At 44.0% G+C, this 27,974-nt stretch overlaps 1 protein-coding gene across 3 annotated transcripts in view; it reads left to right on the forward strand.

The window, feature by feature from the left end:
• The window catches only part of ANO3 (anoctamin 3), a 1,608,515-nt gene that overhangs the window by 214,917 nt on the left and 1,365,624 nt on the right, over nucleotides 1–27,974 (forward strand). For all 3 annotated transcript variants that reach the window (XM_069221955.1, XM_069221956.1, XM_069221954.1), the window contains exon 3: nucleotides 19,343–19,470. In XM_069221955.1, the coding sequence (XP_069078056.1) occupies nucleotides 19,343–19,470 (128 nt within the window). The remainder of the gene's footprint in view (nucleotides 1–19,342; nucleotides 19,471–27,974) is intronic.

Raw genomic sequence — 27,974 nt, forward strand, 5'->3', positions numbered from 1 at the left:
CATCTGCCATATATGCAATATAGATTTGGGGTTATACAAAACATTTATTACTGCTGAAATCTGACAAATTGTTCTTGGCTCCATTAAATCTACTGCCTGCAACATCTATCTGTTTAACGATATGCCTCTGTCCCATTGATGTTTGTTTCAGATATTGTCCAATTCAGAAGGTTTATTGAATAAAAACGTGTGGGTATTCTTTCTGTCCCTAGAGGAATGTGACTACATAAACCGCAAAAAATAGTGTTAAATCTGCACTATCCCTTTTAAAATGGCCTTTGGGCCTCGATAGATGGAAACTATTTATCCCAAGAAGCCTGCAGCACAGTTATAATGATGTAATAGCTTTGATTCTTTACCTCATCGTCATTACCACCATAATGAAAATAATGCGTTGGTCCCATTTATGATTTACAGTGCAGAGAGCACATTAGTATTGAGTAAAGTTTCAATGTTACATCACCGTATCTCTCACCTTCTACTACTGATTCATCAGGAATAGGAAATCATATGCAGTTAAAGAGTTTAGGCTCGAATTCCCACTGTATTTCTCAATGTCAGCCAGATTTCCACCCTCTGGTTCTTGCTGTTCACGTGGGACTCGTAAACCAGATTCAGGCAGTAAGGCCCTCATTTTGTGTAAATTCTTTAGGATGAAAAACTGCCACTTCAGTTTTCTGCATGCTTGCCCTATTATGTGTTTCCCATTGGGCCAGCGGGAAACAGGCCACAACATTGTCGCCAGCTCGTAATCGAGCCGACTGCAATGTTGCGGTGCGTCGGGTGTGACAGCACCTGTCTCACTCTTCACTGCCTGTAATTCAGGCAGTAAAAAGTGCAATGGGGCCGTCCATGGGGGCCCCTGCACTGCCCATGCCAAGACTCCAAGTCTTAGCATGAGGGCCCCGGCGCCCTGTCACCCCGTCTCCGCCAGCCTTTGCCTGGCCGTGGAACCACCATGCAAAAGCCTTGGAGAGGGGACTCATAATCCCCAGGGCAGCGCTGCTTGCCCTGGGTGATTATGACCGCCGGCGGTCGGACCATGGCGGCTCCGCCAAGGTCATAATGTGGAGGCCATGCCGCTGCTTTGGCAGCGGTCTGACACCATCGCGGGTCTAGTGGTCCCAGGACCACTAGACTCATAATAAGGGCCTAAGTCTCATAAACAAGATTCAGTCTGTAAGACCTGTTACTGTCCGACTTGTTATGAGACCCTTTTTTTTAATAAAATATTATTTTTAATATTTGAAGCATAGTGACCACTGTTAGCAAAGAAACACAAGTGGGCCATGATTCCCAGTGAATGCGCAGCATTTCTATTAATTTTTAGCTAACAGCCCTTTTGCCACTGCTGGCAACATGGGAAGTGGAAGTCACATCACCAGACACCTTGTCAGATAGGCAGCTGAACGCCCGCTTGCCTATGGAATCCTAAGGCATGTTTATGACATAGCAAAGCAAGGACAAAATAAGACACCACAATTTCATTGCTAGCTTTTTTTAAAATAGGGTGATAGTATCTTTAAGAATTAATTTTATTGGGCTTCGATTGAGCAGCACACCCACAACTAGCGCCTTGAGACCCTAGGCGTGACTAGTCGCGCTTTAGAAATGAATGATTTAACTTATTGATTGAATTTTATAAATGGAGCAACAGAGCAGGTTGCCTTTAGAGCTGACTATTGTACTTTATTTAATGGAAACTTAATGTGACTTGCCACGTTACCTTCCATCCTAATCATTTCGGAATGTGACGGGATTTATATGTTTGCAACCACATCGATTTTTATAACACTATGCTTTTAAGGCGCGAGCTTAAAGTCCATGCAGCTCACCGGCATTTGTTCCTAGAAAGGCAGAGTTTATTTTAAGAGGAACCCGACAGGTCCTTCTAGCAGTAAAAACAATTAGGAGCTTTTCAGGGTAATGACAATGATTTATTGAGGCGTCCTACTCGCTCGAAATGTCCCCGGCATTGTGAAGCTATTAAGCAATGCTTTCGTTTTATACAATATACTGAAAATAAGAGTGCTGAAAAGGAATATATCGTTTTTTTCTATTTCAAAGTTGGCTGATCATTGCATGGCTTTTATGCAATTTAGCAACAGCTTTAATCTCGTTTTTTGCATTTCAATGCAAGTTGTTTTTGCTGAACTAATATGAAAATCAACATATATTGATTTTTAATTCGAATAAGCTTAAATCCGTGTCTATTGCCAAAGAACACATTCCCTTGAATTTGGATTTTATCATGTTATTTTTAATTTCTCCTTTAGAGTTCTGCCAACTGTTATAATTGCATACTATTGTGTATGCATTCAGGCTGTATTGTACAGTTTCTGCTAAGACCATATGGAAACTAAACAAACAGGATTGGTCTGTGCCAAGGCAACCGAAGACATCTCAAAGTAGCATCTGTTCTGTACTTGCACGTGTTGACTGTAGAACTAAATTAGTTCATGCAATTCAAATGAGATACTTACATTTACAGAAACGTAACATATACTTACAATTAAATGTATAAATGTAAAACAGACAACAAAGGTACATAATACAGATGGGACACACATTTGTAAAATGATAACGTATTGATAACGCGTTTCTGGGTGTAAGCCGCGTCTGCCTTTTGAAAGACGCATAAAATCAATGTGTGCCAAGCAGGAAACTCAGCCTCTAAATATTCCAAATAACTTTGGAAAATGTTTATGTATTTCTTCCCGGATAATGAGGAATAAGACCACTGACAAGAACATCATAAGCAATCAGTGTAGTTGTTTAACAGGAGACTGCCTTTGCGGAAAGAGAGTCCTATCTATCGGCTAACCTTCTCATACGATCAGATATTGATGTAAAATGTTACCATTACAATACCAATGGCCTTGTGTTAGAAATTGGGTATCTAGTTGGCAGAGGTATTCACTGTCCTAGTAGAGACCACAATACTAGTCAGGATAAATCACAATACAACCTAAATTATCCTGTGCTCACCCTCTGGTCGCTTGCCACAAAGCAGGCAGACTTAACTTAGAAGGCAATGTGTAAAGTATTTGTGCAATAACTCATACAGTAATACAGTGAAAATGCCACAAAATGAATCTACTCCAGGTTAGAGAAATAGATTGTGCTTTTATAAATAAAATAAGACCATTACGACAAAAATACACTGAGAAGTTGAGATATGATTTTTAAAGAATGAATACAAAATAGCATTTAGAAGCAAATATTGCTTTAAGAGTTACTTTAGATCACACTGGACTGGGACGCTGTCAAAGTTCGGATAACCACAATGGACTGCAGGCCGGCTTCAGAACCCATGCAGACTCTGGTGAACAAAGTACCTTTCCTGGTCGCAACAGCGAGATGCGTTGATCAGTCCACACAGAAATGGAGATGCATTGATCTGTCCTACGCAATGATGGCGATGCGTTGGTTCCTAAGACAAGTGCAGGAGCCAAGATGCATTAGTTCTGAATTGTGATGCAGTGGATTTCTCCATGCAGTTGTGGGTGCGTCGATCTCTGTAGACTGCTGTGGCGATGGTGCACAGAGAACCATTCCTCCCAGCCCTGGCTCCAGATTATCAGAATAGGTAATCAGCCCTTTGTGTGGGGACAGACACTGTCTATTCAGGTATAAGTGTCATCTTCTTCTGCTCTTCCTGCCCAGGAAGAGCAGAAGAATGCACAAAGTGTAGCTGTCATCTACCCCAAACATGTAATGGAGACAGGCTGTAGGCACACAGCGTTGTAAGAGTAGAGTAATACCTACTGGCTAAAAATGTAATTCCTAAAACAGTAATAAATCCAACTTTAAAGAGGATTTATCATTACCATTCCAAAGATATGAAACATGATGTAGCTGCTCCTTTTCAATCAGGAATTACAAGTTAAAAGTGTATTAAGGAATTTCAAATGTTAACCTATGTTGGCGTAGGCCTCACTGTAGTGAGAAAAGCACTTTGGGAGTTTTTCACTTCCCAGTCATGTAAATCTCAAAAGTGTATACCCTACCTTTTAGTTACATAGCACTCTGCCCTATGAGCTACCTGGGGGTTACATTAGGGGTGATCTATATATAATAAAAGGGGAGTTTCAGGATTGGCAAGGGGTTTTAAATGCCACTTCAAAGTGGCAGTAAACTGCACACACAGACTCTGCAGTAGTAAGCCTGTGACAGGATTATTGGGCTACCTATGTGTGTTGCACAATCAATGTTGCAGGCCCACTAGTAGCATTTAATTTACAAGCCCTGGGGAAGACTTTGAAGTCTCCCACACTTCAACGCCCTTGGCACATGTAGTGCACTTTACTAGGGAGATATAAGTAAATTAAATATGCCAATTGGGTATGAGCTCGTTTTGCCATGTTCAGAGGAGAGAGCACAGGCACTTTAGCACTGGTCAGCAGTCCTCACGCCAGCTAAAAAGAGGTCATAAACATGAAGGGAGATAGGCAAAAAGTTAGGGGAAGGCCATCATAAGGCTTTAAGGTCCAAAACCTTACATCTTAATAAAAGCTTATTTTCTTTTGAGTTAATTCACTAATTTCAATCAGTTAAAACCATATATTTATTCACTAAAAATTGCAATGTGCAACAGGAATTTTTCAAATCAGTTAACAGGATTATCAGCGAGGTGAATAGCTCGAGTAGGATTGATCATGTCACACAGATGATTGTTGAAATGGAAAAGTTTCTCGCATGCTAGCAGCCATGAACTCCTGCCCTGAGTGCTCCACCCGTGCTGATATCTGGATCTTTGATAATTAATTGTTGGTCATGAGCAAACTCAGATCATGCAAATGCGCCATGAACTAAGCCAGTCTCATTGATTGCAGTCTGCAGAAGGAGCACACAATGCGCTATCCTCACAGTGGTGGAGGAATACCACCTTTACTGGGAGCTGAGTAGGATGAGTGTGGTTGGGCAGCATACGCTTTTTTATAGTATGCATTCAAGAAATCTGAACAGGTCTTTGAAGTTTGAAATAAGAGTGTGGCCTAATGACCCACTGACTGAAACTTCTGCTGCTGTGTGCTCAACTCAACCTTGGCCTACATCAGAGTAGATGTGGGATGACACTGCATATATGTTTGAGTACACCACAATGGTATGTATGTGAGCCAGTATGTGCTACAGTACATGGAGCTAGCTCATGCCTGTTTGAGGGCACTGTGCTGGTATGTATATCAGCCGCTGTATGCTATAGTACGTGAAGACAGTGCATGCATGTTCTAGAGCACTGAGCTGGTCTTTAAGCCAGCCAATGAGTGCTACAATACATGAGGGCAATGCCTGCATATTTATCAGCATCAACTTGTACGCACATGTATGTGCCTTGGATCGGTACAATATGTAACGAGCTACACATGCGTTTGTGTGGAGTGCTAAGAATATTTGTGTGCCTGTGGATGGTGTTGTGCATGAGGGCCGGTAGCTCCCATATTGTTAATTCCAGGTCGTGCTGGAGGAGCATGTGGAGGAGCCCTCAGACAGATTTGTGGATTACAAAATGTGACCATTACAATACCTGTCTAGAGAGAATTGTGATTTGTGGATTACTGTATTAATGAGAGCTTTGCTTGATACACACTGAAGGAAGCCAGGCTCCTCAGTACTCTTCAAAAGGGCTCTGTGATTTCGAAAAAGACCGCTGGACGTAGCTTAGGGAGTAGCTGGAGCTTACAAGGGAATCATAGAGAGTAGGGCTGAGGCCTCTGTAAGCTTTAGGTGCACATTTCACTGAGCATGACATGCAGCTGGAACCATTTAGGGCCTGATTATGACCCTGGCGGACGGCGGACGGCGGAGGCCGTCCGCCAAGGTACCCCCGCTGAATGACCGCACCGCGGTCAAAAGACCGCGGCGGCCATTTAGACATTTCATCTGGGCCGGCGGGCGCTCTCCAAGAGAGCGCCCGCCGGCCCAGAGGAAATGCCCCTGCAACGAGGACGCCGGCTCAGAATTGAGCCGGCGGAGTTGCAGGGGTGCGACGGGTGCAGTTGCACCCGTCGCGTATTTCAGTGTCTGCTTAGCAGACACTGAAATACTTTGCGGGGCCCTCTTACGGGGGCCCCTGCCGTGCCCATGCCATTGGCATGGGCACGGCAGGGGCCCCCAGGGGCCCCGCGGCACCCCCTACCGCCATCCTGTTCCTGGCGGGCAAACCGCCAGGAACAGGATGGCGGTAGGGGGTGTCAGAATCCCCCATGGCGGTGCAGCAAGCTGCGCCGCCATGGGGGATTCTAAGGGCAGTGGTAAACCGGCGGGAGACCGCCGGTTTGCCTCTTCTGACCGCGGCCGAACCGCCAGAATGACCCCCTTAGTCTCTACATGTTTTGTGTTTGGAGCTATAAGGTTTGGAGACACTCCTTTTGTGATAGACTGCTCTCTGTTGGAAGAGCAAGACAGAGGAAAGGGTACTTCAAAGTTAGCAACTGCAGACCATGAACTTCAAAAACAGACACAAAATCACATGTGTGTCTGGAAACAGATTATAAAAAGTGGACCATGAGGCTCACAAACTGTCAAACTAAATGTGTATAGCAGCATGGACAACCTGACCACTACCTGTTGTGACCTGGGCTGGGGACTGAGTGTCTGCCAGACTCTCGTGCTGGGTGAGGGAACATCACCCAGGAGAATAAAGAACACTCACATAGGGCCTGAAGCACCTACTACTGCCTAAACCAAGAACTGAGGACCCAGTAAGGAGAAGGAGATTGCCTAGAGGAAGCTAGGTCTAGTGGGGATTCTCCAGAGAGGATCCCGAAAGTGAAGTATGATATTCAGGTCAATCCAGACTGCCTCACCGATTGGGTTGACTGTCCATGACACTATCACACTGATTAGGTTAGAACATCACACTAATTAGGCTGACTGTCTGTGATTCACAGCCCCCTTGCCATAGGGCTGCTGAGAAAGTGAAGGTAATTACCCTTGGTCACATGCTGTATGGAGATATGAGACACTGTCCCGTGCAGCACCACAACTTGGAGAGGGCCGTCACCTTGTTTATGCCAATTGGAACCTCCGTATTCCAGGTGAGGGCCTCAGTAAAGAGTGAGGGCCATCGCCCTGGTGTTGCATTATGCCGAAAAGAGAGCTGATGCCTTGGGTAGTGCCTAAACCTGGAAGGAGCCATTGCCCTGTGTATGCTGATATGACTCCATATGTGAGGAGAGGAGCCATGGTGAACCAGTGTACAACCTTGAAAGACAAGTGGGCCACCATTTCAACTCCCTGAATCCAGATGAAGCCAAGGCCCGCCAGTGGACACAGAAAGGAACTTACCACATGACCAGTGGAGCCCGGTGGACATTGCCACCTAGACTGCAGCATCAATTTCTGCTCACTGCCATATCACAGACATCTGCCTAGGAGCTCGAAGCCCCCACTCCAGTGGGTAAGACTGACTACTGGGTGAATTTGGCCTTTAGGGAATTTTCTCTGACTGGCACGCTATGGTAGAGGGACCTGTTGACTTTTGCAAAGCCATTGTAGAACTTCTAAGACCTGAACTCTCTAGGAAGGCCTACTTTGGATGTCACCGCATGTGAATGGAGGGTAACCACAATCCTTAGAAAGGGAAGTGGGACTTCACAGCTGACCTGGGTAACTCTAGCAATGCTGCCTCGTGTGGACTGTGTATATTATTAGTGGTGTGCTGGATTGTATTTCGTGTTAGTAGACAAACTGAGGAGGAGAGCACTGTGGCATCAGAGTCCCATGGCATTAGGCTCCCATGTCCCCTTAGATATTCCAGACACACATTGAGTGTGTCCCCTAATATCCTTTCCAGTTACATTACCCCCATTAGCTTCTAGAATGCCCCAGGGCTGTACACCACCTCAAATGTCTATGGTACCACTATCACCAAATCCAGGAGTAAATTTCTTGAGTGGGTTAAACCTAGTGAGTATAAACATGCTGAGGTTGAGCAGGAGAGAGGGAGAAACTGAGAAGTCCTCTCCAAGGTGAAGGGGTGGCTGAAAAGAAAGGAGGAAGGGGCCCGGGAAGAGAAGCAAAAAGAGCAGGAGTATAGGGAAGAGGAAAAAAGAGAGCTACAGATGAGAAGGTAGCCCTTCAGAGAGAGAAGCGTAGGGTGGTGGCCATTACTCCATCAGCTATAACTGACTTTCTCTCCAATGCATGCCAGATTATAGCCAGGTTTCTTAGTTCATGTGTTTGTGGAAAGTAAGGACATCTTGGAATGGTTTGTGAGTTTAAGGTTGTTTGTAAGGTGTAGGCCTTGAATAATATGTCCAAGGCAGCTACCTTAAAGGGCAGTCTGTCATTGGAAGTGACAGCTGTCACTGGAAGGATGCCTGTGGCATACCAGATGGTCTTTGAGCAAATGAAAAAAAGCTTTGCTTAGATGGTTTGGGTGAAGTCAGCTCAGTAGCTTCAGAGGTTCGAGGAATACAAGAGAGTAGGTGGTGTTTAGTTTGATTAATAGAGAATTGCAAGATTGGACTGAGTCGGTGAGAGAAATGAAGGACAAGGAATTTCAGTCCCTTAAACAGTTGATGGTGACAAAGTAACTCATGAGAGATGTGGTCTATCCCGGTTATGGTAATACCTGTTATATCAGACGAGAAGGATCCAGGAAAGCCCGCAGCACTGGCTGCCAATGGGTCACATAGGGTGAACATAGGGCAGCAACATCATGGTTCTAAGCCAAAGGGAAAGAGGGACTGTTCCCAGTCAGGTGCCAAACTTGGGAGTAAAGGCCAGGGTAAATCCAATGGACTTGAGAAGGGTACAGGATAAATGGTAATGGTGTGTCCAGTAAGGAGAATCATGAGAAGGGAGCGTAGGGATGTCCTTCCAAGTCCAAGGTGGTGACTTGTTACAAGTGCCACCAGGTGGAACACTTTAAGACAGACTGTCAGCTGGGAGACCCTGCACCAGCTCCAACTGTGATTGCAAGTATGATTCACATGGGCAAGAGGAACTGGGAAGGTCCAATTGGCTCTACCTAGTGGCTAAGAACATCTGGGAGAGGGACCCAGATGCTCTGAATCACATTCATCCTAACACAATGGGGTTTGTGCAGAAAGTGAGTACCAGTAGGAGGAAGGAGCCCAACCTAAGGGATAATTGAGCATTTCCCACAATGGATAAGTACTTTAAGCCTGAGGAGATTTTTCCTAGTACCAAGGATGCATGTTTGGTAGCCAGTGGAGAGGGCATGGAGTACCTGCTTGCCTGGGTTGAGATTGAGCTCATCAGAAAAGTAGCCAAGAACAATGTTGGGTTTAGGGAAAAAGCAAGGTGCTGGTTGTCTTGTGGGCAATGATCTGATTGCCTCGGGCATGGTGTCACAACCATAAGCATGTTTTGACCAGAGCTTAGACTGCACATCAGTCTCTGGAGGAGACTGGGCACATTCCTATGTTACCACACAGTTTGCAGAAAAGGGCAGACTCCAGAAAAGCACTGATCATTGCTTCTGCTTCACAGAAAGGATAGGATGAGGCTCCTGAAGCATACCAGAGGCTGTAGTGTGGGTCCTTCCCAGAGCTGCAGGGTTTTCTAGTTACTTGAGGGGGCTACATGGGGTGATTTCAGCAAGGCACAGGAAGAGTACCCTATGCCTGTGAGACTTTAGAGGAATGTTCAGAAACACGTCGGCAATAGAGTGGTTGTGAAAAATATGTTGGCTCAGAGGTTATCGTAATGTACAGTGAGCTGGTGAATCCTGAGTCAGGATATAGCAACAAGCTAGTAGTTCCATTGGTGCACAGGAATTTCCTGTTGTCACTGCCCCATGAAGTGCCATTTGAGCATTAGAAAAACTCCTCATAGTATGGATCCTCTGCTCTACTTGCCACGGATGTGCAGATGCAGAGCAGACACAGAGCAGTTCTGTAGCCTCTTGCCAGGAGTGTGGTAAGTTAGGAGGGAGACCAAAAGCACCGTTAGTGCCTTTCCAGTGGCTGGTGTTGCATTTGAGCAGATGAGAATAGACGTAGTTAGTACTTTTGACCCGCTTCCCCCACCTCACCATCAGGCAACAAGTATATCTTGATTTTGGTGGAATACGCCAGCTGGGAAGGCAATACATTTGAGGAGCATGACTGCACAGGTGGTAGCAAGAGCAGGAGCTCTTCTGGGGATTATTTCTAGAGTTAGAGTTCCAACAATGTTACTCTTAGACTCAAAATTTCATCATGTCCTACATTACAGATATATGGGAGCAAGCTATTGTGGCATACCACTCCATAGCATACCAACGAAAAACAAAGCAACAGTTAAACACCCCAAATCCAGGACTACCCAAGACCTGCCACCAGATGCAGAGAAGAGCTCATGGCCAGAAGTGCTCAGTAGGCCGCAGCCCCTCAACATTAACTCATTATTAGGCCACAGGCATATGCCTGGAGACTCCAAACCATCACTCCATTACCCGCGATAGTGGGTAAGGTTGACTTCTGGGCCATAGGGCCATTAGGGAACCTGCTCTGACTGATGTGCTGAGGTGCAGGGACACATTGACGTTTTCAAAGCCATTGTAGAACTTCCAAGGTTTGATATCACCTGCAGGGCATAGCTTGGATGTCACCATACATAAATGAGAAATAACCACCATCCTTAAAAGGGTAAGTGAGACTTGAGAGCTTACCCCAGGAAATGGCTAGTATGGCTTCCTTATGAAAACTGTTTATATTGTTTGTGGCTTGCCAAATTGTACTAAAAGCAAATATTGGCCTGGAGAAGCATTTGTTGACTTGTTGCATATATTGGGAGCTCTGATCCTGTGTTCCCCCTACACCCATTTCCTCCCTGCAGAGCCTTGAAATGCTAGACCCATGCTACTACTAAGAGTTAGGTCTTAAGGGGCACGTTGCCCAGTTGCTCAGAACATACAGTAGGCCAGGCCCCGAGATAACAGGAGCGAAGGGTCTCAACCACCATGATCCAGTAACACCTGCTTGACCCGTGACCCGGTGAATGGGATTTCAACAATGAAAGTTCAGCCTAAAGATAAAGAGCCTGATTTAGATGTTGGCGGGAACAGTCCCACTATTGACCTTTTGACTGAAAACCCGTCCAACACAGCGATGGTCCACCCGCCGTATTTAGAAGTTGGCGGTCCCATACCGATAAGCTCACATTTGAACCACAGCCACCCTTCCCACCAACAGGTTTGGATGTGCCTTACCGCCAGCCAAAAAGTGGCTGTCCAACCTCCACATCTGAGTTGGCGGCTTGAGGGGGAAAAGCAGAGAAAACTCACCTTTTTTCCCATTGCACATTCATCTACAACGGGACATGACTGGATAGCACCTGCAATCACTGCTGCCACAGACCCACAGAGCAAACATGAACCCCCCTCCGTCGCCGGACTCGCAGGTAGAGACGTCACACTCCCATAGTACGTTGTGTGGGCACTGCACGAGAGATCAGAACCACTGCAGGCATATACATAACAAAGTACTTTTTTTTAAAATCACTGTGATATGCATATATTGGGGACAAGGGTGTGTCACACATGGCTGGGGACACACTTGCACAACATGCATGTTGCACACATACACAACTCTCATTGTGGTGTCATCATTTATTGCCAAATGAATGTTGCCACCACAACGACGGTACACATACGCTTGACAACAGAGTTCATGTGTACTCATTGCAAAGGACCTGAATTGATAGGTGTTGGACTTTTTTGCTTATGCAGGGTCATCCCCAATCTTTTTGCCTCCTGCTTCCTATTTTTTTCTGACCTGTTGCTGTTGTTTTTTTAACTCTGAGCACTTTACCACTGCTAAAGTGCTAAAGTACATAGGCTCTCTGTGTAAATTGTATTGTTGATTGGTTTATCCATGATTGGCATATTTGATTTACTAGTAAGTCCCTAGTAAAGTGCATTGGAGGTGCCAGGGCCTGTAAATCAAATGCTACTAGTGGGCCTACAGCACTGGTTGTGCCACTCACATAGTAGTTCTGTAATCATGTCTCAGACCTGCCACTGCAGTGTCTATGTGTGCAGTTTTAAATGTAAATTCGACTTGGCAAGTGTACCCACTTGCCAGGCCTAAACCTTCCTTTTTCTTACATGTAAGGCACCCCTAAGGTGGGCCCTAGGTAGCCTTAAGGGCAGGGTGCAGTGTATGGTGAAGGTAGGACATATGGTAATGTGTTTTGTCCTGACAGTGAAATATTGCTAAATTCGTTTTTCACTGTTGCAAGGCCTGTCCCTCTCATAGGTTAACATAGGGGCTACCTTTAAATCTGATTAAAGAGTAGATTCCTTTGGGAGCGGATGGACATGTGGAGTTTGGGGTCTCTGTGCTAACAGTTTAAAAATACATCTTTTAGTAAAGTTGATTTTAAGATTGTGCGTTTGAAAATGCGATTTTTAGAAAGTGAGCATTTTCTTCCTTATACCATTTCTGTGACTCTGCCTGTTTGTGGATTCCCTGTCTGGGTCAGTTTGACAGTTGGGCTGGTTGCACCTCACACTAGACAGTGACAGAAAATAAGCTGGGGTGTAGTCTGCATTTTCTGATGAGCCATCTGTGCTAGGAGGGAGGGGAGGAGTGGTCACTTACACCTGAAAGGGCTGTGCCTGTCCTCACACAATGCCGTCTCTGACCCCCTGGTGAGTGTCTGGGGCCGGGCCTGGGAAAGGCAGGATTTCACATTCAAAAAAGACTTTACTTTGAAGTAGGCCTACTTCAAAGGAGAAATTGGGTATAAGAAGGGCACCCAAAACCACAGACTTTAGAACACTTCTAGAAACAAGAGGAACCTCTGCCTGGAGAAGAGCTGAAGAGCCGAGGAAGAAGAGCTGCCCTGCCTGTGACTGTGCTTTGTGGAGCTATCCTTGGAGAGACTCCTGCTCTGACAAGTGGTGCCCTATCCAGTCCCTGGGCCCTTGAAAGGAAAAGCTGGTAAAAATCCAAGGAAATCGACTTCGGACAACTTCGGACCGATGCCGCTGCTGAATCCAGTGACGCCGCCTGCACCCGACTCCTTGATCTTCACTGGAACGCAGTGACCTTCACAAGGCCAACATCGCTGCAGCCCCGCCGAAGTCTGCGACTCCGTGAAAGTTGCCGCACCACATCATGACTGACACCGCTCGAAGTGCATGGATTCAACGTTTCGCACAGACGCCTCGATCCCCGACTTCGCGCATCAGCTCGTTTTCATTTCTTCACCAAGGTACTGTACCTGGGGGTCTACGCAACTCTGTGTCTGGCGCCGCTGGTGTCGGATTGTTGGGAACGACTCCATTACGATGCCATGTTAACACCTCATCTAAGCATTTTGGGTTTCTAAGTGCTATTTTTGAGTTTAATCTTTAAAAATTCATAACTTTACTTGTGTATGTCGGATTTGTGTTGTTTTGGTCTTGTTTTGTTTAGATGAATATTTCCTATTTTTCTTAACTGGTGTTGTGTCATTTTGTAGTGTTTTCATTAAGTTACTGTGTGTGTTGGTACAAAGACTTTACACCTAGCACTCTGAAGTTAAGCCTACTGCTCTGCCAAGCTACCAAGGGGGTAAGCAGGGGTTAGCTGAGGCTCATTCTCTTTTACCCTGACTAGAGTGAGGGTATTTGCTTGAACAGGGGGTAACCTGTCAACCAAAGACCCCATTAGTAACAATAGGTGTCTTCTTTCTCTTGTGTATGTGAGTCAATATGTGTATGTGTGTGTGTGTAGATTGGCTGTCTGAGGTGGAGCGAGCCGGAGTGGGTAGTGTGTAGGTAGGTGTGTCACTTGCATGTGAGAACGATGTTGTTGTGTATATTTTGTGGCCGTGTGACACATTCAGGTGAGTGTTGTTGTTCTTTGGCAGACATTGTTCTGATGTGTGTAGTTGAGCTTCAGTGTGAGTTTGTGTAACTGAGTGTGTAGTTGTGTTGGTCTGTCATGGTTTTGTTGTGTGTGTTTGTGTGTTGTGTCATGGATGTATGTTAATGTGTATTTTTGGCATGTACAGGTTGTGTTGTGATAGAGTTGTAATGGATGATGGTGTGTATGTAGTGTGTTGCATAGTGTTGCATAGTGTGTAGGGCAGGTGGGCACATATGGCAAAGGTACAGTGTGTGTTTGTCACTTACCTCTATTCCATAGCCACTGCCATTGTACAAAGTCCATTGGGTCCCGGCAGCATCTTCCTTCGTTAGCAATCCATCGCCCGTCATCAATCCATCACAAGTCCTCTGCTAGCAGAGCTGTAACATCTAAATACAGCAGACGGAACACTGACGACTCGACTGTCCTTTTGGGTCCGCCACTGACACAGCTTGGCGGAAACACAACTAAGATCTAAATCAGGCCCAAAACTTGCAACCTAAGGTGCAATGTACATTGTGAGAATATTCATTTGCAAACCAATTATAACAAAATTAGCAGCAGAACTGGTGGTCTTTTTGCTGCATGAGGTAATTTGTGTTTGTATTTATGGCTTTTTGAACCCTTTTGATTTATTTCCCAAGAGGCTTTGGCATGAAGTGCACATACTGCAGCATTGAATAATTACACCCATGCTTTTTGAGTCTTTTGGCTACCTTTATTTTGAAGTAGTACTTCAAGAAAGATAATTTCATGGACGTTTGTCGATCTGTGAGGCTAAATTCCAGACGCATCTGCTCTTCAGAAGATTACATAGTTGTCTGTAGATGTTTTGTTGCAGAATGTTATGAGTAAGCTTTCCAGGAAAGACTTTAGAGCTTTATGTAGGGTAAAGATTAATTTGGCCTTGACGACTGTACTGGGAGTAGGAAATAGTTTTTTGTGTTTTTAGCATAGAGGTACAATCAAAATATGAAACCAGTAGTTTTAATTAATTTTGATCCTACCACTAACCGCCTCCTTCTTCAAATAATATTCCCAGAATTTGCAATTTATTACATTTTTTAGCGATGTACATTCAATATGCCATGAGCCCTTTTTGCTAATCGCTCCTAAAAGACAACAATTTTGTTTATGAACATATTGTGCTAATGACAATAGTGGACTAGGACTTTTAGCAACTTCTGTAGCCCCTTGCGTTTCATTTAATGAAATTATGTTGAAAAGTAAGGCGGTGTCAGCTGCATCTAATTAAGGTTTCAAGTCTCCTGTCAGGTGCGTAACTTCAGTGGGTTGCTTGGGGTATTCAACCCCCTAAAAAATATATTCAGTAGTAAATAGTTAGGTACGAGTGTTTTCTTTCGGATATGGTGAAGTTTCTGTTGGATTTCATCTGAAATTTGTTCATGTTCACAATGACAAAAACACACTTGCACACACTCTCTTTTTGTCCCTCATTTGAAGGCCTTAAAAACGTTGATTAGTTTGAAAAATAGTGTTTGTTAAGTAACCCTAACAATCTACCCTACTGCCCCTTTAGTCCCCCTCATGTCCTGCTTCTCATTTAGGGCCAGATGTAGCAAAGGTTTTTACCCATTCTGTGTCTATGGGAAAAAGTGTTCGTAGATATGGCCCTTAAAGTATTTTAGAAGAAATCCCAGCATGATTGTTGGAAAACCTGAAGCTCTTCCCCACCATTCTTACTGACCAAGCTACACCCCTGTCTCCTGTGTATAGGTCGAATGGAAGGAGTGCTAAAATGCATTCTTTCTTCAAGCCTGAGTTGGTGTCTATCTTTGCCGACAGCGATTGGTTTGCTCCTAGCTTAACCCTCACCCTAGGTGACGACTTAAGTCCTATCACTAGATGGAGGTGGTCTGGAAGTTTTCCAAGCTGCTAGTTTGGCCATTGTTGTTCTTTGTTTACTCAAAAGCCGTGCTGAAATCAATGACTCAGGTATTTTCTACGCTTCTGACTTCTGACTTCTGACTAATTAATATGGGAAGGACGATCCAGTTGGTGGTGGTGCTTGCTAATGCAGAGGAACGTGATTGGTTTGAGGTAATTAAGTTAAGGCCCACAACTCCAGGTCTTTCAACAATAGCTTTGCAATGCAGTTGTCTTCTGTATATATAAGTGCTATTAGCCTAAAACAGATTGGGTCCAGGGAGGTAGTGGTCCCTGGGATGCAGGGGGCTCCACGGTACCCCTGCATATTTTAACACATAGCCCTGGGGAGGTGGTTGTCTCTGGGGCTTCTATAAGCCCCAGGAGAGGGGGGGCCTGTGTGCCTGCCCCCTATTTTGCCTGCAATGCCCCCAGGACCTGCCCCACTCGGGGGCACAGTGAAAAGCAAGCACGGGAGACCGTCTTTGCATTTTTTTTTTTTATCGCAGTGAAATTCACAGCTATTCGTGATTTTTGGTGTAATTTAAAAAATATAGTGCTTTTTTGCCCGGGGGGGTCCCTCACCCTCTGGGGAACAGCAGCCCTCATCCTCCTTGACCAATCCGCAGCATTCAACATCGTCTCCCACCACACCCTTATCACCAGACTCCACACTCAACCTAACTTCCTCCTTCCTTGCCGGCCAAACACAGAGGGTCCTCCTCATACCTTTTGTCTCTGCCTCCAAAGACATCATCTGCGGCGTCCCCCAAGGCTCCTCCCTCTGCCCCACCCAATTCAATGCCTACATGACTCTGATAGCCGACATCACCCACAGGCTCAATGTCATATCATACGCCGATGACACCCAGCTCACCCACTCCCCAACAGATGACGCCACCTCAACATGAACCAACTTTCAGAACACCATGGTAGACATCGCCACCTGAATAAAGTTCAACTGCCTCAAGCTTAACTTATACAAAACAGAGATCCTCATCTTCAGAAACAGGCCCTCCCCCTGGGATGGCATGTGGTGGCCCACTACTCACGCCCACCAGCCATGCACGCAACCTCAGGATCATCCTGGACACTCACCTAACCATGAAGCAACAGATCACACTGTCTTCTTGGCCTTCTTCAACATCCTCCACATGGCACGCAATAACTTCCTTTTGATACCCATCGCCACCAGAAAGACAGTCACACAGGCTCTCATCTCCAGCCACCTCGACCATGGCAATGCACTCTATGTCGAACTGCCAAACAGCTCTTAAAGCACCTCCAGATCAACTAGAATGGCGCAGCAAGACTTGTCCTTGATCTCCCCAGAAGGACCAGTATCACTCCCCACATAAGGGTCCTCCACTGGCTCCCTGTACAGCAAAGATGCTGCTTCAACCTCCTCACCAATGCATACAAGATCCTACATGACTCCAGACCCACCTACATGAACACCAGCATCACATTTCACCAGCCAATGAGAGAACTCCGCTTGGCCACCCTCGCCCTGGCTCACATTCCCCACCTCCATCGCAAACGACTCAGAGGGCGCTCCTTCTCCCACCTCACTGCCAAATCCTGGAATTACCTCCCCCTCCATCTTCGTACATCCCCCTCCCTAAAGGAGTCCAGAAAACAGCTCAAGACCTGGCTCTTCAACCACCACCACTGCCGGACAGGTGAGGTCCGCAGCTCCAAACCATCTTTGAGACCCCCCAGGGTGACAAGCTTGCGCTCTACAAGAACCCCCTGATTGATTTATGGATTGTTTTCTACCTGGAACACTAACCTTTTTGCCAACCCTAAACCCTCCTTTTTAAAACATATGTCACCCCTAAGGTAGGTTTGAACCACCCGCAGGTAAGCGTGTCTGATATGTAAAAAGTAAGCCGTTTTTGAGTTTTAGATGTCTTTAAAGTGAAAAACTCCTAAAGTCATTGTTCATTGTGGTAAGGACTTTCTTTCTCATAGGCTCCCATTGGGTTACCATATTGCATTTCAACTTCAGATTGGAAGGAGATAGAGATGTGTTGTTTATAATCAACTGAATTCTAATTTAAAATCATCTTTAATACTTTAATGATGAAGTAGGATTTTAAGTTACAATTTTGAAAATGCCACTTTTAGAAAGTTGGCATTCCTATGTCCAAAACAAATTTGCCTTGCTGTCAGTGTCCTAGGTCATATGACTCTTAATGATTCTGCTGTTGGGGTTTGTGTATTGCTTCCAGACAGTGAGACAAAGGAGACCTAGGTGTGAGGGCAGAGGATGCTCCTGAAAGGATGGCTAGGGTGGGGCTGTCCCCTGAGCTGATTTTAATTCAAAGTGTTCTGCCTGCAGCACACACAGGGTAAACTGACTCCAGGCTTACCTTGCCTTTTTTCATTCAAGTCAGTTTGATGCCAGGACCAGGGGAACATCTGACCAGAACCAGTTTTGGAGGTATTTCAGGGAATTTCCCCACACAAATGCTGGCACCACGTATAAACATAAGACCTACAGAACCACTCATGAGAGTATTCCTGGACCTGTGGGAGATCCAGAAGAAACGCTGACCTTCTAGCATAAGGACTGCCTTGCTACTGGAAGCACTGCCTGCTGTCTGAAGAAGGAAGATTGTACCTGCTTGCCTTGATCTCAGGCTACCAGAGTGACTCCAAGGGTCAGTTGGCTGACCTCCATGTGAGCTTCTGGGACACAACTAGCTTCCAGATGCCTTTCTACAACTGTCTAGTTGACCAGCACCAACTGGACCTGCCTGGAACTGCTGCTGGGCTCTGTTTGAGTGAACCCAGATTCCCAAAACGTGCCCCTTTGGTCTTGGACACTTGCCTGGCATAAGTAAGAACTCTTCTTAAAGGAAAGGTGAAAGTCCTGAAATGTGGGCTCCTCTCGAACCACAAAGGGACCTCTTTGCACCGAGAATCGAGGCTGCCAATGCGAAGCTCCAGCAGGACCTCCACTTTGTGCAACAGTGACTATTCAAGATGACCTGCAACGCAAGACCTGCACTTCACACCAACATTGACCGTCTGCAACGATTAACCAATTTGAAGCTCCAGCGAAGGCCAACTCTTCACACTATCGCAACAACTGTGCACAAAGCTCAACCTGCTCCTAGCACTGGCCCCTAACAACATGAATGGCAGCTTTTGCACCAGACTTGAGATGGTGACTAAGCTCATGCCAGTGCCTGGCCTGTGCTCTATTGCAGTCAGCCTGAGCTTGTGTGTGTCTCTTGGTCTAGCACTACCAGATAACTGTGAGTGGTACTTCTGTCTACTTTTTTATTTAATTTCAATGAAAACTTAACAATGTAATATCTCCTTTTCCACTGATAGGATTTTTATTGCTCTGGCAACATTTTATTCATTAAATTGTAATTTATTTTTCTAAGTTAGTTTGAGGATTTTTCTTGGGTTGAGTTTTCCCTTTAATACTGTTTTTTGCTGCATTTACAAATTGCCTCTCAGCTAATCCTGACTTCTGTGAACCAAGCTACTTAAGGGTTAAGCACAGGTTAATTTAGTGACTTTTGTGGGTGAACCTGACAAGAATTGTAGTTGTTGCCTGAGTGTGAAGCGCCCACCCCTTTCAACCACCAACCAATTTCTTACACTTTGTCTATTTTCTTTTACAGACCCTGTAAAAGACACATATACAGATGATTCAGAGCAAGGGAGCTATGACTGCCGTACGGACCAACATCTTCTCATTCGGCACAAACTTAATAAACAGAAACCAGAATGCAAGAGTAAATCTCAAAAGGTGAGAAAATATCTAGCATCAACAGCATGAACAAAATATTACAGGTACAACATTGATAGTGAGTACACTTTTGTGCAAACTATACTACAGAAGGAATTTTTGCACTACAGAGTTCTAGAAATGGACAACATTGGCTATTTTCAAAAGAAATAATGGCAGTTCACATTTGACAATTAAGATTAGGTGTAAAGTGCATCCATTTACATTTCTTATCACAGTCTGATTATGACGTGTGGGGTGGCATCATCTATTTATTTTTAACTTTCATATCTATGTAAAATTCAAAACTCCTCTTTTTTAGATGTGTGATATGATCCATGGCCTAAAGATATAAGTTACATATTATTTTCATAAGCCCTTCAGTGCCTTACTGCATGGTAAATTAAGAAGAGTGAAGTGGATTATTTCTACTTATTTATTTTCATATTAATTGTCTTAGCGTCCTTGTTCGATAGTTTGAAGTTAGAAGTCTCTTGCCAAAATTGTATAACTCTAACGGATAAATAGTCTAAAGTTTTTTTTCTCAGAAGAGCACAAATACTTGTCAGTCCTGTAGTAAGCCATGGTGGAATTCCAAGCTACTATCAAACATATATCTTAATTGGCCTAGAGAATCTTTACTGTTTCTAATAAAATAATAAACGATTGCCTTTAATGAAGTGAAGAAGGAGTACACAGGTCTGTATGAAAGCTAACAGTCATATTAATAACATATTAATAACTGGAGGATCTCAGGTATGCTTCAAAAGTATGGAAATATCGGTTTCCCTCAATTGGTATGTGACTGTCATCTTTTTAGAACTTTTAGACAGCCCATCAGGTTGGATTGCTATCTTTAAAGAGATATTTAGGCCACCTTTGCTCAATTTGATTTGATTATGAATTGAACAAAAGTGATTTGAAATAGCCTTCACGAAAGAGACTGGTTGATGAGAGAAAGTATCAAAGCAGAATGTTTTTGGATACATTTCTTGATTCGGGTCTATTTCGATAATTTGAGTTTATTTGATATCATATCACCATGTGTCTTTGTAAAAGTGTTATATCTTTGCTTCTCTGTTTTGGGTAATTTAGTTACTGTGTTATTTATACTATAGATGCTTAAAGATTGGTTTGTAAACCTACAGTTTAATGAAATAGAAAACAAACTGCATTCCCGGCTCACCACTTATATATATTTGTTTGGGTGTAACCTTATAATGTCATTCAAATTACATTATTAGTATAATCAGCATTTCATATTACATCTTTAAGGCATAACATCTGGTTTAGATGTAAAATGTTTTTAAAAATCCAGATTACTTTTTGCGTGGCCTGTTACATGCAGCAACATAAAATTCAAATGATACACTTATACTACTCACAACATAAAAATATGTTTTCATTAAAAGTGGATGTAAATTTATCTGATTGGATTTGCGGTTATAGGCCCTAACACGTGGGTATTATCTGGAACATGACTAGAGGATCTGTCTGGTAAAACTGCGTTAAATGTACTTGAATGGGCTTCTTCCTTAGAAGAGTGTTATAACTAATTGGTACATTTTAAAATTGTGTTGAAGTAAGTATAGTAGAAAAGATTATATTTGTGGATGTCGCGATAATGCCCTGGTTACTTACTGGTAATCTTCATTACTCCAAGTTCTGGTCTTCTCGTGCGTATGGACTGCATCCAGCAAGATGGACGAGGAAGGAATAAATGTGGACTGTTTATTGAAATTAAGCTAGATGAGCACACAGGACCCGTGGTGCGGGGTTTACACCCTGTAACAACAAATTATAATACTCTGAACTAATACTGAATTTTCTATGGCACATCAAGAGCCATTTTCAATTTCATTCAATTGCATGTTTGAATCAATGGTTTTAAATAGTGGTTGCAAGAAAAATGCACAAAGGAAATCAGCTATGTTTGCGAAAATGTAGCTGCCAAACATGCAGTTTAATCAAGTTGGTCTACCTGGTACATTGAGTTAATAAATGATATTTTAATGAAATACTTTATAAATATTCAGCCTTCACGTGAAGGGGGAAAGGATTAATTATCTTGTATGAATGGAATTGTGTTTGGATTCGCATGATGAGTATCGAATAATAATAGTGGCGAAAGCTTCGTGTCAACCCACTTGGAAATGAAATGCACCTTTCCCATTTGCCCAGTGTGGCTGCCACCAACTGTGAGTACATGCGTGAGAGACTCATGTCCGTAATCCTGCATTTAATTTGTGCACTTTATTTATTGTTTACCTTCTGGGGTGGTGTTAGTTATTAGAATCTGCATTGTTTAAGGTCAAAGGCACGCCTCTGCTTACATAGACAAACACGGTTAAAGGATTGATGGGCGTCGGTGTTCCTGCTAACATTGCAGAGCTCCAGGAAGGGATTGTCCAGGTTCAATCATTACTCCCTTGGCGCTCTTTACAGCCTCAGGCTGAAGAAGAGATATTTGAGGCACCAGGTATCCTGAAGGGTAATATACTCGTAAAACTGACGAATTGTTACAGATTTTCAGGGTACGTGAAGGCTGGCATGACTGGCGTTTCACTACAAATCGTGCCCAAGTAGTTGCTCATATATGGATGGCAGCCCCTATGCCAAAAAAATGTGGTGGTCGAGTCTCTTCTGCAAACAACCAGCCTTTCTTAGAGACTCCCGCCTGACAGGAGGGACGTTTTCATTGTGCTTCCGTTAACCAGGCTCTTAAAACCAGCATGTAGTGCTCTGTGGGCCACAATGTCAAGGTCAAATACTTAACATTGGTTTTTGCTCTGAAAACCAGAATACGAAACAAAAAAGCTTCTGGCCCTGATGTGCTGCGAGTCTTTCCCTGCATGCCTTTATGATTGCAGATTTTTCCAGCTTGAACTGCAACGGTTTTAAAGGCAGCCCAGAACCAAAAAATCAATATCTGAAGGTTAAAGGGCGAGCCTTACAATGTTCGGAAACTGGAGGCCCGTGACAGATGGGAAGACTGCTACGAGTGTACCACACTGCAGCTGACTGAGGCTCCATCGAAAGGACAAGAAACTCAGCAATGTCCCAACTTTTAAAGGGGTCGTGGAACCGTGTGAGAGGGAGCGGATCTATGGTCCCTTTCCAGCACACTCCAAAAGACCCCGTTAGTAAAGGCAAAATGATTTTTCTAAATTCTGGTAAGAAAAATTATCTGAATATCTGAGAAAAAGCATGCTCTGAATGAATTAAATTCGATGGATTGTAAAACACACTAAAAGGAAGATCTAAATATTGGGAGAATCCAAGGTGTAGGCAGGAGGGGAGGGGGAGAAAACACGATTAATAGAAGTCATTAAAAATAAAACACACATTTCTGTTAAAAAACAGAGCTTTCCGAGCACATAGTAGCTGAACACATTTATAGTTGAACACTGCATCTACTTTGACAGAAAAAGCATATTATCGAAGCCCAACTATTCTACCTCGATAACAAAAAGTGTGAAAATAGAGTCACGGATGTAAAATTCATGAACGTCAGTTCACCAGAGAGCCAGGGGGAGCGGAAGTGACATCACATGACATTTATCCTTTACATTCGCTTACACACACACATGCAATCATATATACACCCGCTTTCTCACATAAACACACTGTCACCTGCAAGCATGCACGCAACATACATTTAAAAGCATTTTTAATTACCTCAGTTGCTAGGGAGGGTCAAATTCCAGCTCAGTACTCCATTTTTATTAAACTGATAGTGAATAATGTGTTATTATTCATTATAAGTGTAATAAAAATTGGCATCAATAAGGAGATTGCAGCTCCAACTATTGTTCATTATGACAAGCTGCTCCTGTGTTTCTAGCACTGATTTTGCCACCTCTGAGGCCAAGGGTCGCAAATGCAGTGCCAAGGGTCGCAAGCGGCAAGCCCCCAGTTGACGTCCATGGAAATATCCTTGTTTAATTTTAGTTTGGGACCCTTATATGAACCTTAAATTGACTTAATATATTTTGCAGTGGTTTTCATTTTTTGTTTTCAGGCTAGACACTGAAAGCTGTTTGTTGCGAATTGTCACACTGTGTCTGTATTGCGGTCTATAAGGACATGTCACAGCCCCTCACAAATCAATGGTTGATTTATCCCACCAGAAATATCTACATGTTTTCTATTCTTGCCTCCCCAGCCTATTAAGCAGATCAGGTACCTCTTTCTTTCCTTTCATCAAATGGTAGAAAAACCTACCTGTCCAGATACTATGTTGACTGAGAAGGCCATCATCATCACGGTATTTATTTCAGAAGTTCAAATAGTCCATAAAATACACATGACATGCAAAGAGACATTTGCAATAATGATGAAATCAGGATTAAAAGAAATTGCAGAGTTCAGGTACGAACCAAATGTGTGATAGATTCTTAGTTGGTGTAGTATGTAGTCGGCCACAAGTAATAATATCATTATTTTGTTAGGTGTGGTAAAAGTTTCAAGTAATTTAAACCTGAGCCCAAACCCCTGGTATCTATGGTACAGAGCAGACAGGCATAAATGTGTAAAGCATTTAGAAGTACCAAAACAGTTAAACAGTCAGAAATAAAACACAATAATAAATCTGCTCCAATTTATAAAAATAGAGAATATTTTGATGCATAAACTGACACCAAAACAAAACATATCCATAAGGAATCTTAACCCCTTAGCTGCTGGGCCTTCCCCCCCCCCCCCAGTGCTGAGCCCTTTTTTGGCTATTTGGGGTAGTTTGCGCTTAGGCCTTCATAACTTTTTGTCCACATAAGCTAACCACGCCAAATTTGCGTCCTTTTTTTCCAACATCCTAGGGATTCTAATGGTACCCAGAGTTTGTGGTTTCCCCTGGAGGAGACCAAGAAAATAGCCAAAATACAGTGAAAATTTTGTTTTTAAAAAAAAAAATGGGAAAAAAGGGCTGCCGAAGAAGGCTTGTGGTTTTTTCCCTGAAAATGCTATCAACAAAGAGTTTCTGGTGCTGAAATCACTATCTTCCTACCTTTCAGGAACGGGCAGACTTGAATCAGAAAACCACATTTTTCAACACAAATTTGGCATTTTACTGGGACATACCCCATTTTTACTATTTTTGGTGCTTTCAGCCTCCTTCCAGTTAGTGACAGGAATGGGTGTGAAACCAATGCTGGGTCCCGGAATGCTAAACATTTCTGAAAACTAGACCAAATTCTGAATTCAGCAAGGGGTCATTTGTGTAGATCCTACAAGGATTTCCTACAGAAAATAACAGCTGAAATAAAAAAATATTGAAATTGAGCTGAAAACAACAGCCATTTTTCTTTATGTCTTACTCTGTATCTTTTTCCTGCTATGTCAGTTTTGTCTGCTGGACTCTTCTGGTTGCGGGGATATAAAGGGCTTGTAGGTTCATTAAGAACCCTAGGTACCCAGAGCCAATAAATGAGCTGCACCCTGCAGTTGGTTTTCATTCTATACTGGGTATACAGCAATTCATTTGCTGAAATATGAAGAGTGAAAAATAGGTATCAAGAAAACCTTTGCATTTCCAAAATGGGCTCAAGATAAGGTTTTGAGGAGCAGTGGTTATTTGCACATCTCTGAATTCCGGGGTGCCCATACTAGCATGTGAATTGCAGGGCATTTCTCAAATAGACGTCTTTTTTACACACTCTCTTATATTTGGAAGGAAAAACTGTAGAGAAAGATAAGGGGCAATAACACTTGTTTTGCTATTCTATGTTCCCCCAAGTCTCCCGATAAAAATGATACCTCACTTGTGTGGGTAGGCCTAGCGCCCGCGACAGGAAATCCCCCAAAACACAACGTGGACACATCACATTTTTTGACAGAATACAGAGTTGTTTTTTGCAAAGTGCCTACCTGTAGATTTTGGCCTCTAGCTCAGCCGGCACATAGGGAAACCTACCAAACCTGTGCATTTTTGAAAACTAGAGACCTAGGGGAATCCAAGATGGGGTGACTTGTGGGGCTCTGACCAGGTTCTGTTACCCAGAATCCTTTGCAAACCTCAAAAAGTGGCTAAAAAAACAAGTTTTCCTCACATTTCGGTGACAGAAAGTTCTGGAATCTGAGAGGAGCCACAAATTTCCTTCCACCCAGCGTTCCCCCAAGTCTCCCGATAAAAATGATACCTCACTTGTGTGGGTAGGCCTAGTGCCTGCAACAGGAAATGCCCCAAAACACAACGTGGACACATCCCATTTTTTGACAGAAAACAGAGCTGTTTTTTCCAAAGTGCCTGCCTGTACATTTTGGCCTCTAGCTCAGCCGGCACCTAGGGAAACCTACCAAACCTGTGCATTTCTGAAAACTAGAGACCTAGGGGAATCCAAGATGGGGTGACTTGTGGGGCTCTGACCAGGTTCTGTTACCCAGAATCCTTTGCAAACCTCAAAAAGTGGCTAAAAAAACAAGTTTTCCTCACATTTCGGTGACAGAAAGTTCTGGAATCTGAGAGGAGCCACAAATTTCCTTCCACCCAGCGTTCCCCCAAGTCTCCCTATAAAAATGATACCTCACTTGTGTGGGTAGGCCTAGCGCCCGTGACAGGAAATGCCCCAAAACACAACGTGGACACATCCCATTTTTTGACAGAATACAGAGCTGTTTTTTGCAAAGTGCCTACCTGTAGATTTTGGCCTCTAGCTCAGCCGGCACACAGGGAAACCTACCAAACCTGTGCATTTTTGAAAACTAGAAACCTAGGGGAATCCAAGATGGGGTGACTTGTGGGGCTCTGACCAGGTTCTGTTACCCAGAATCCTTTGCAAACCTCAAAATTTGGCTAAAGAAACACGCTTTCCTCACATTATGGTGACAGAAAGTTCTGGAATCTGAGAGGAGCCACAAATTTCCTTCCACCCAGCGTTCCCCCAAGTCTCCCGATAAAAAGGATACCTCACTTGTGTGGGTAGGCCTAGCGCCTGCGACAGGAAATGCCCCAAAACACAACGTGGACACATCACATTTTTTCATAGAAAACAGTGCCTACCTGTGGATTTTGGCCTCTAGCTCAGCCGGCACTTGGGGAAACCTAGCAAACCAGAGCATTTTTGAAAACTAGAAACCCAGGGGAATCCAAGATGAGGTGACTTGTGGGGCTCTGACTAGGTTCTGTTACCCAGAATCCTTTGCAAACCTCAAAATGTGGCTAAAATAACACGTTTTCCTCACATTTCGGTGACAGAAAGTTATGGAATCTGAGAGGAGCCACAAATTTCCTTCCACCCAGCGGTCCCCTAAGTCTCCCGATAAATATGATACCTCACTTGTGTGGGTAGGCCTGGTGCCCGCGACAGGAATAGATCACACAACGGTCAATGTTGGTCCTTACGTGAGGCAGCTGTTGACCCTGGGGTGATCCATTCCTGACGCAGGCACTAGGTGTAGGCACTCAAGTGGGTAGTGTTTTTATCAGGACAGGTGAGAAGTCACTGGGTGGTAGGGATTTTGTGGATCCCAGCATATTCCTGTAGTTTGTGTGACAGAAATGCGAGAAAAATAGAGTTTTTATTCAACATTTCAGCTTTGCAGGGTATTCTGGGTAAGAAAACTTTGGGGAATCCACACAAGTCACACCTCTGTGGAGTCCCCCGAATGTCTAGTTTCCAGAAATGTTTGGGTTTAGTGTGTTTCTCTATATGGCCGCCGAATCCAGGACCAAAAACACAGGTGCCTGCCTTACAAAACCAGTTTGTTTTGCCATAGATAATTTTGATGTCTCCACAATACGATTTGGGTGGTGGAATTTGGGGCTGAACTAAATTGGGGATCTCCCAAGAGAGCACTCTCTCTCTCTCTGCTTGCCGCCGCATTCACCTGCTCTCTGGGTTGGGCTAACCCACTATTACCCAGTTGCACAAACAGCTTGCGAAGGGACAGCAGGACTGTCCTCATCACCTCCCTCATAATGTACTGGAAGAGGAGTTATCGAATGGGACTCCTTCGACTGAAAAATCACTCCCAGAGTCTGCGCCATTGTCCTATCCCTCAGATGCTGTCTCAGTATCTGATGTCTCAGTCTCTGATCCTATGTCAGAGCGGTCCTCTATAACCCGAGTGCAGGCAGCAGTCATCCATCAAGATGCCATCTCTGCTATTGGCTAAACTGTTGCTCTAAAACACTAGCCTACGTAGACAGTCACAAAATCGATGGTGTGTGTGAGATACGTGCAACAGTAGAGGCCACCTTACCTGCGCTTCTTCCCTCAATCAGCACGTTCTTTAAAGACACTCAAAAAACACCTTGTCACATACCATTCGTCACAGTCTTTAGCACCTCCTGCGCCCAGTCCAACAATCATTATTGGTGCTCCCACTCCCTCCTCCTCGGATTCCCTCATTACCACCCAGCAAAAGTGCCCTTCATCTCTCCATAGCCGCCCTCCACCCCGCACATACATTTCATTGGTATTATAGCGCAGATAATGGCTGACTTTACTAATGTACTCAGCTATTTACATAAAATACAGATTTGCTCTTTGCAGTAGGCATATAAACCTTCTGCACTTCTTTATGGC

The sequence above is a fragment of the Pleurodeles waltl genome, chromosome 3_1 (genome assembly GCF_031143425.1).
Source record: "Pleurodeles waltl isolate 20211129_DDA chromosome 3_1, aPleWal1.hap1.20221129, whole genome shotgun sequence".
Taxonomy (NCBI): domain Eukaryota; kingdom Metazoa; phylum Chordata; class Amphibia; order Caudata; family Salamandridae; genus Pleurodeles; species Pleurodeles waltl.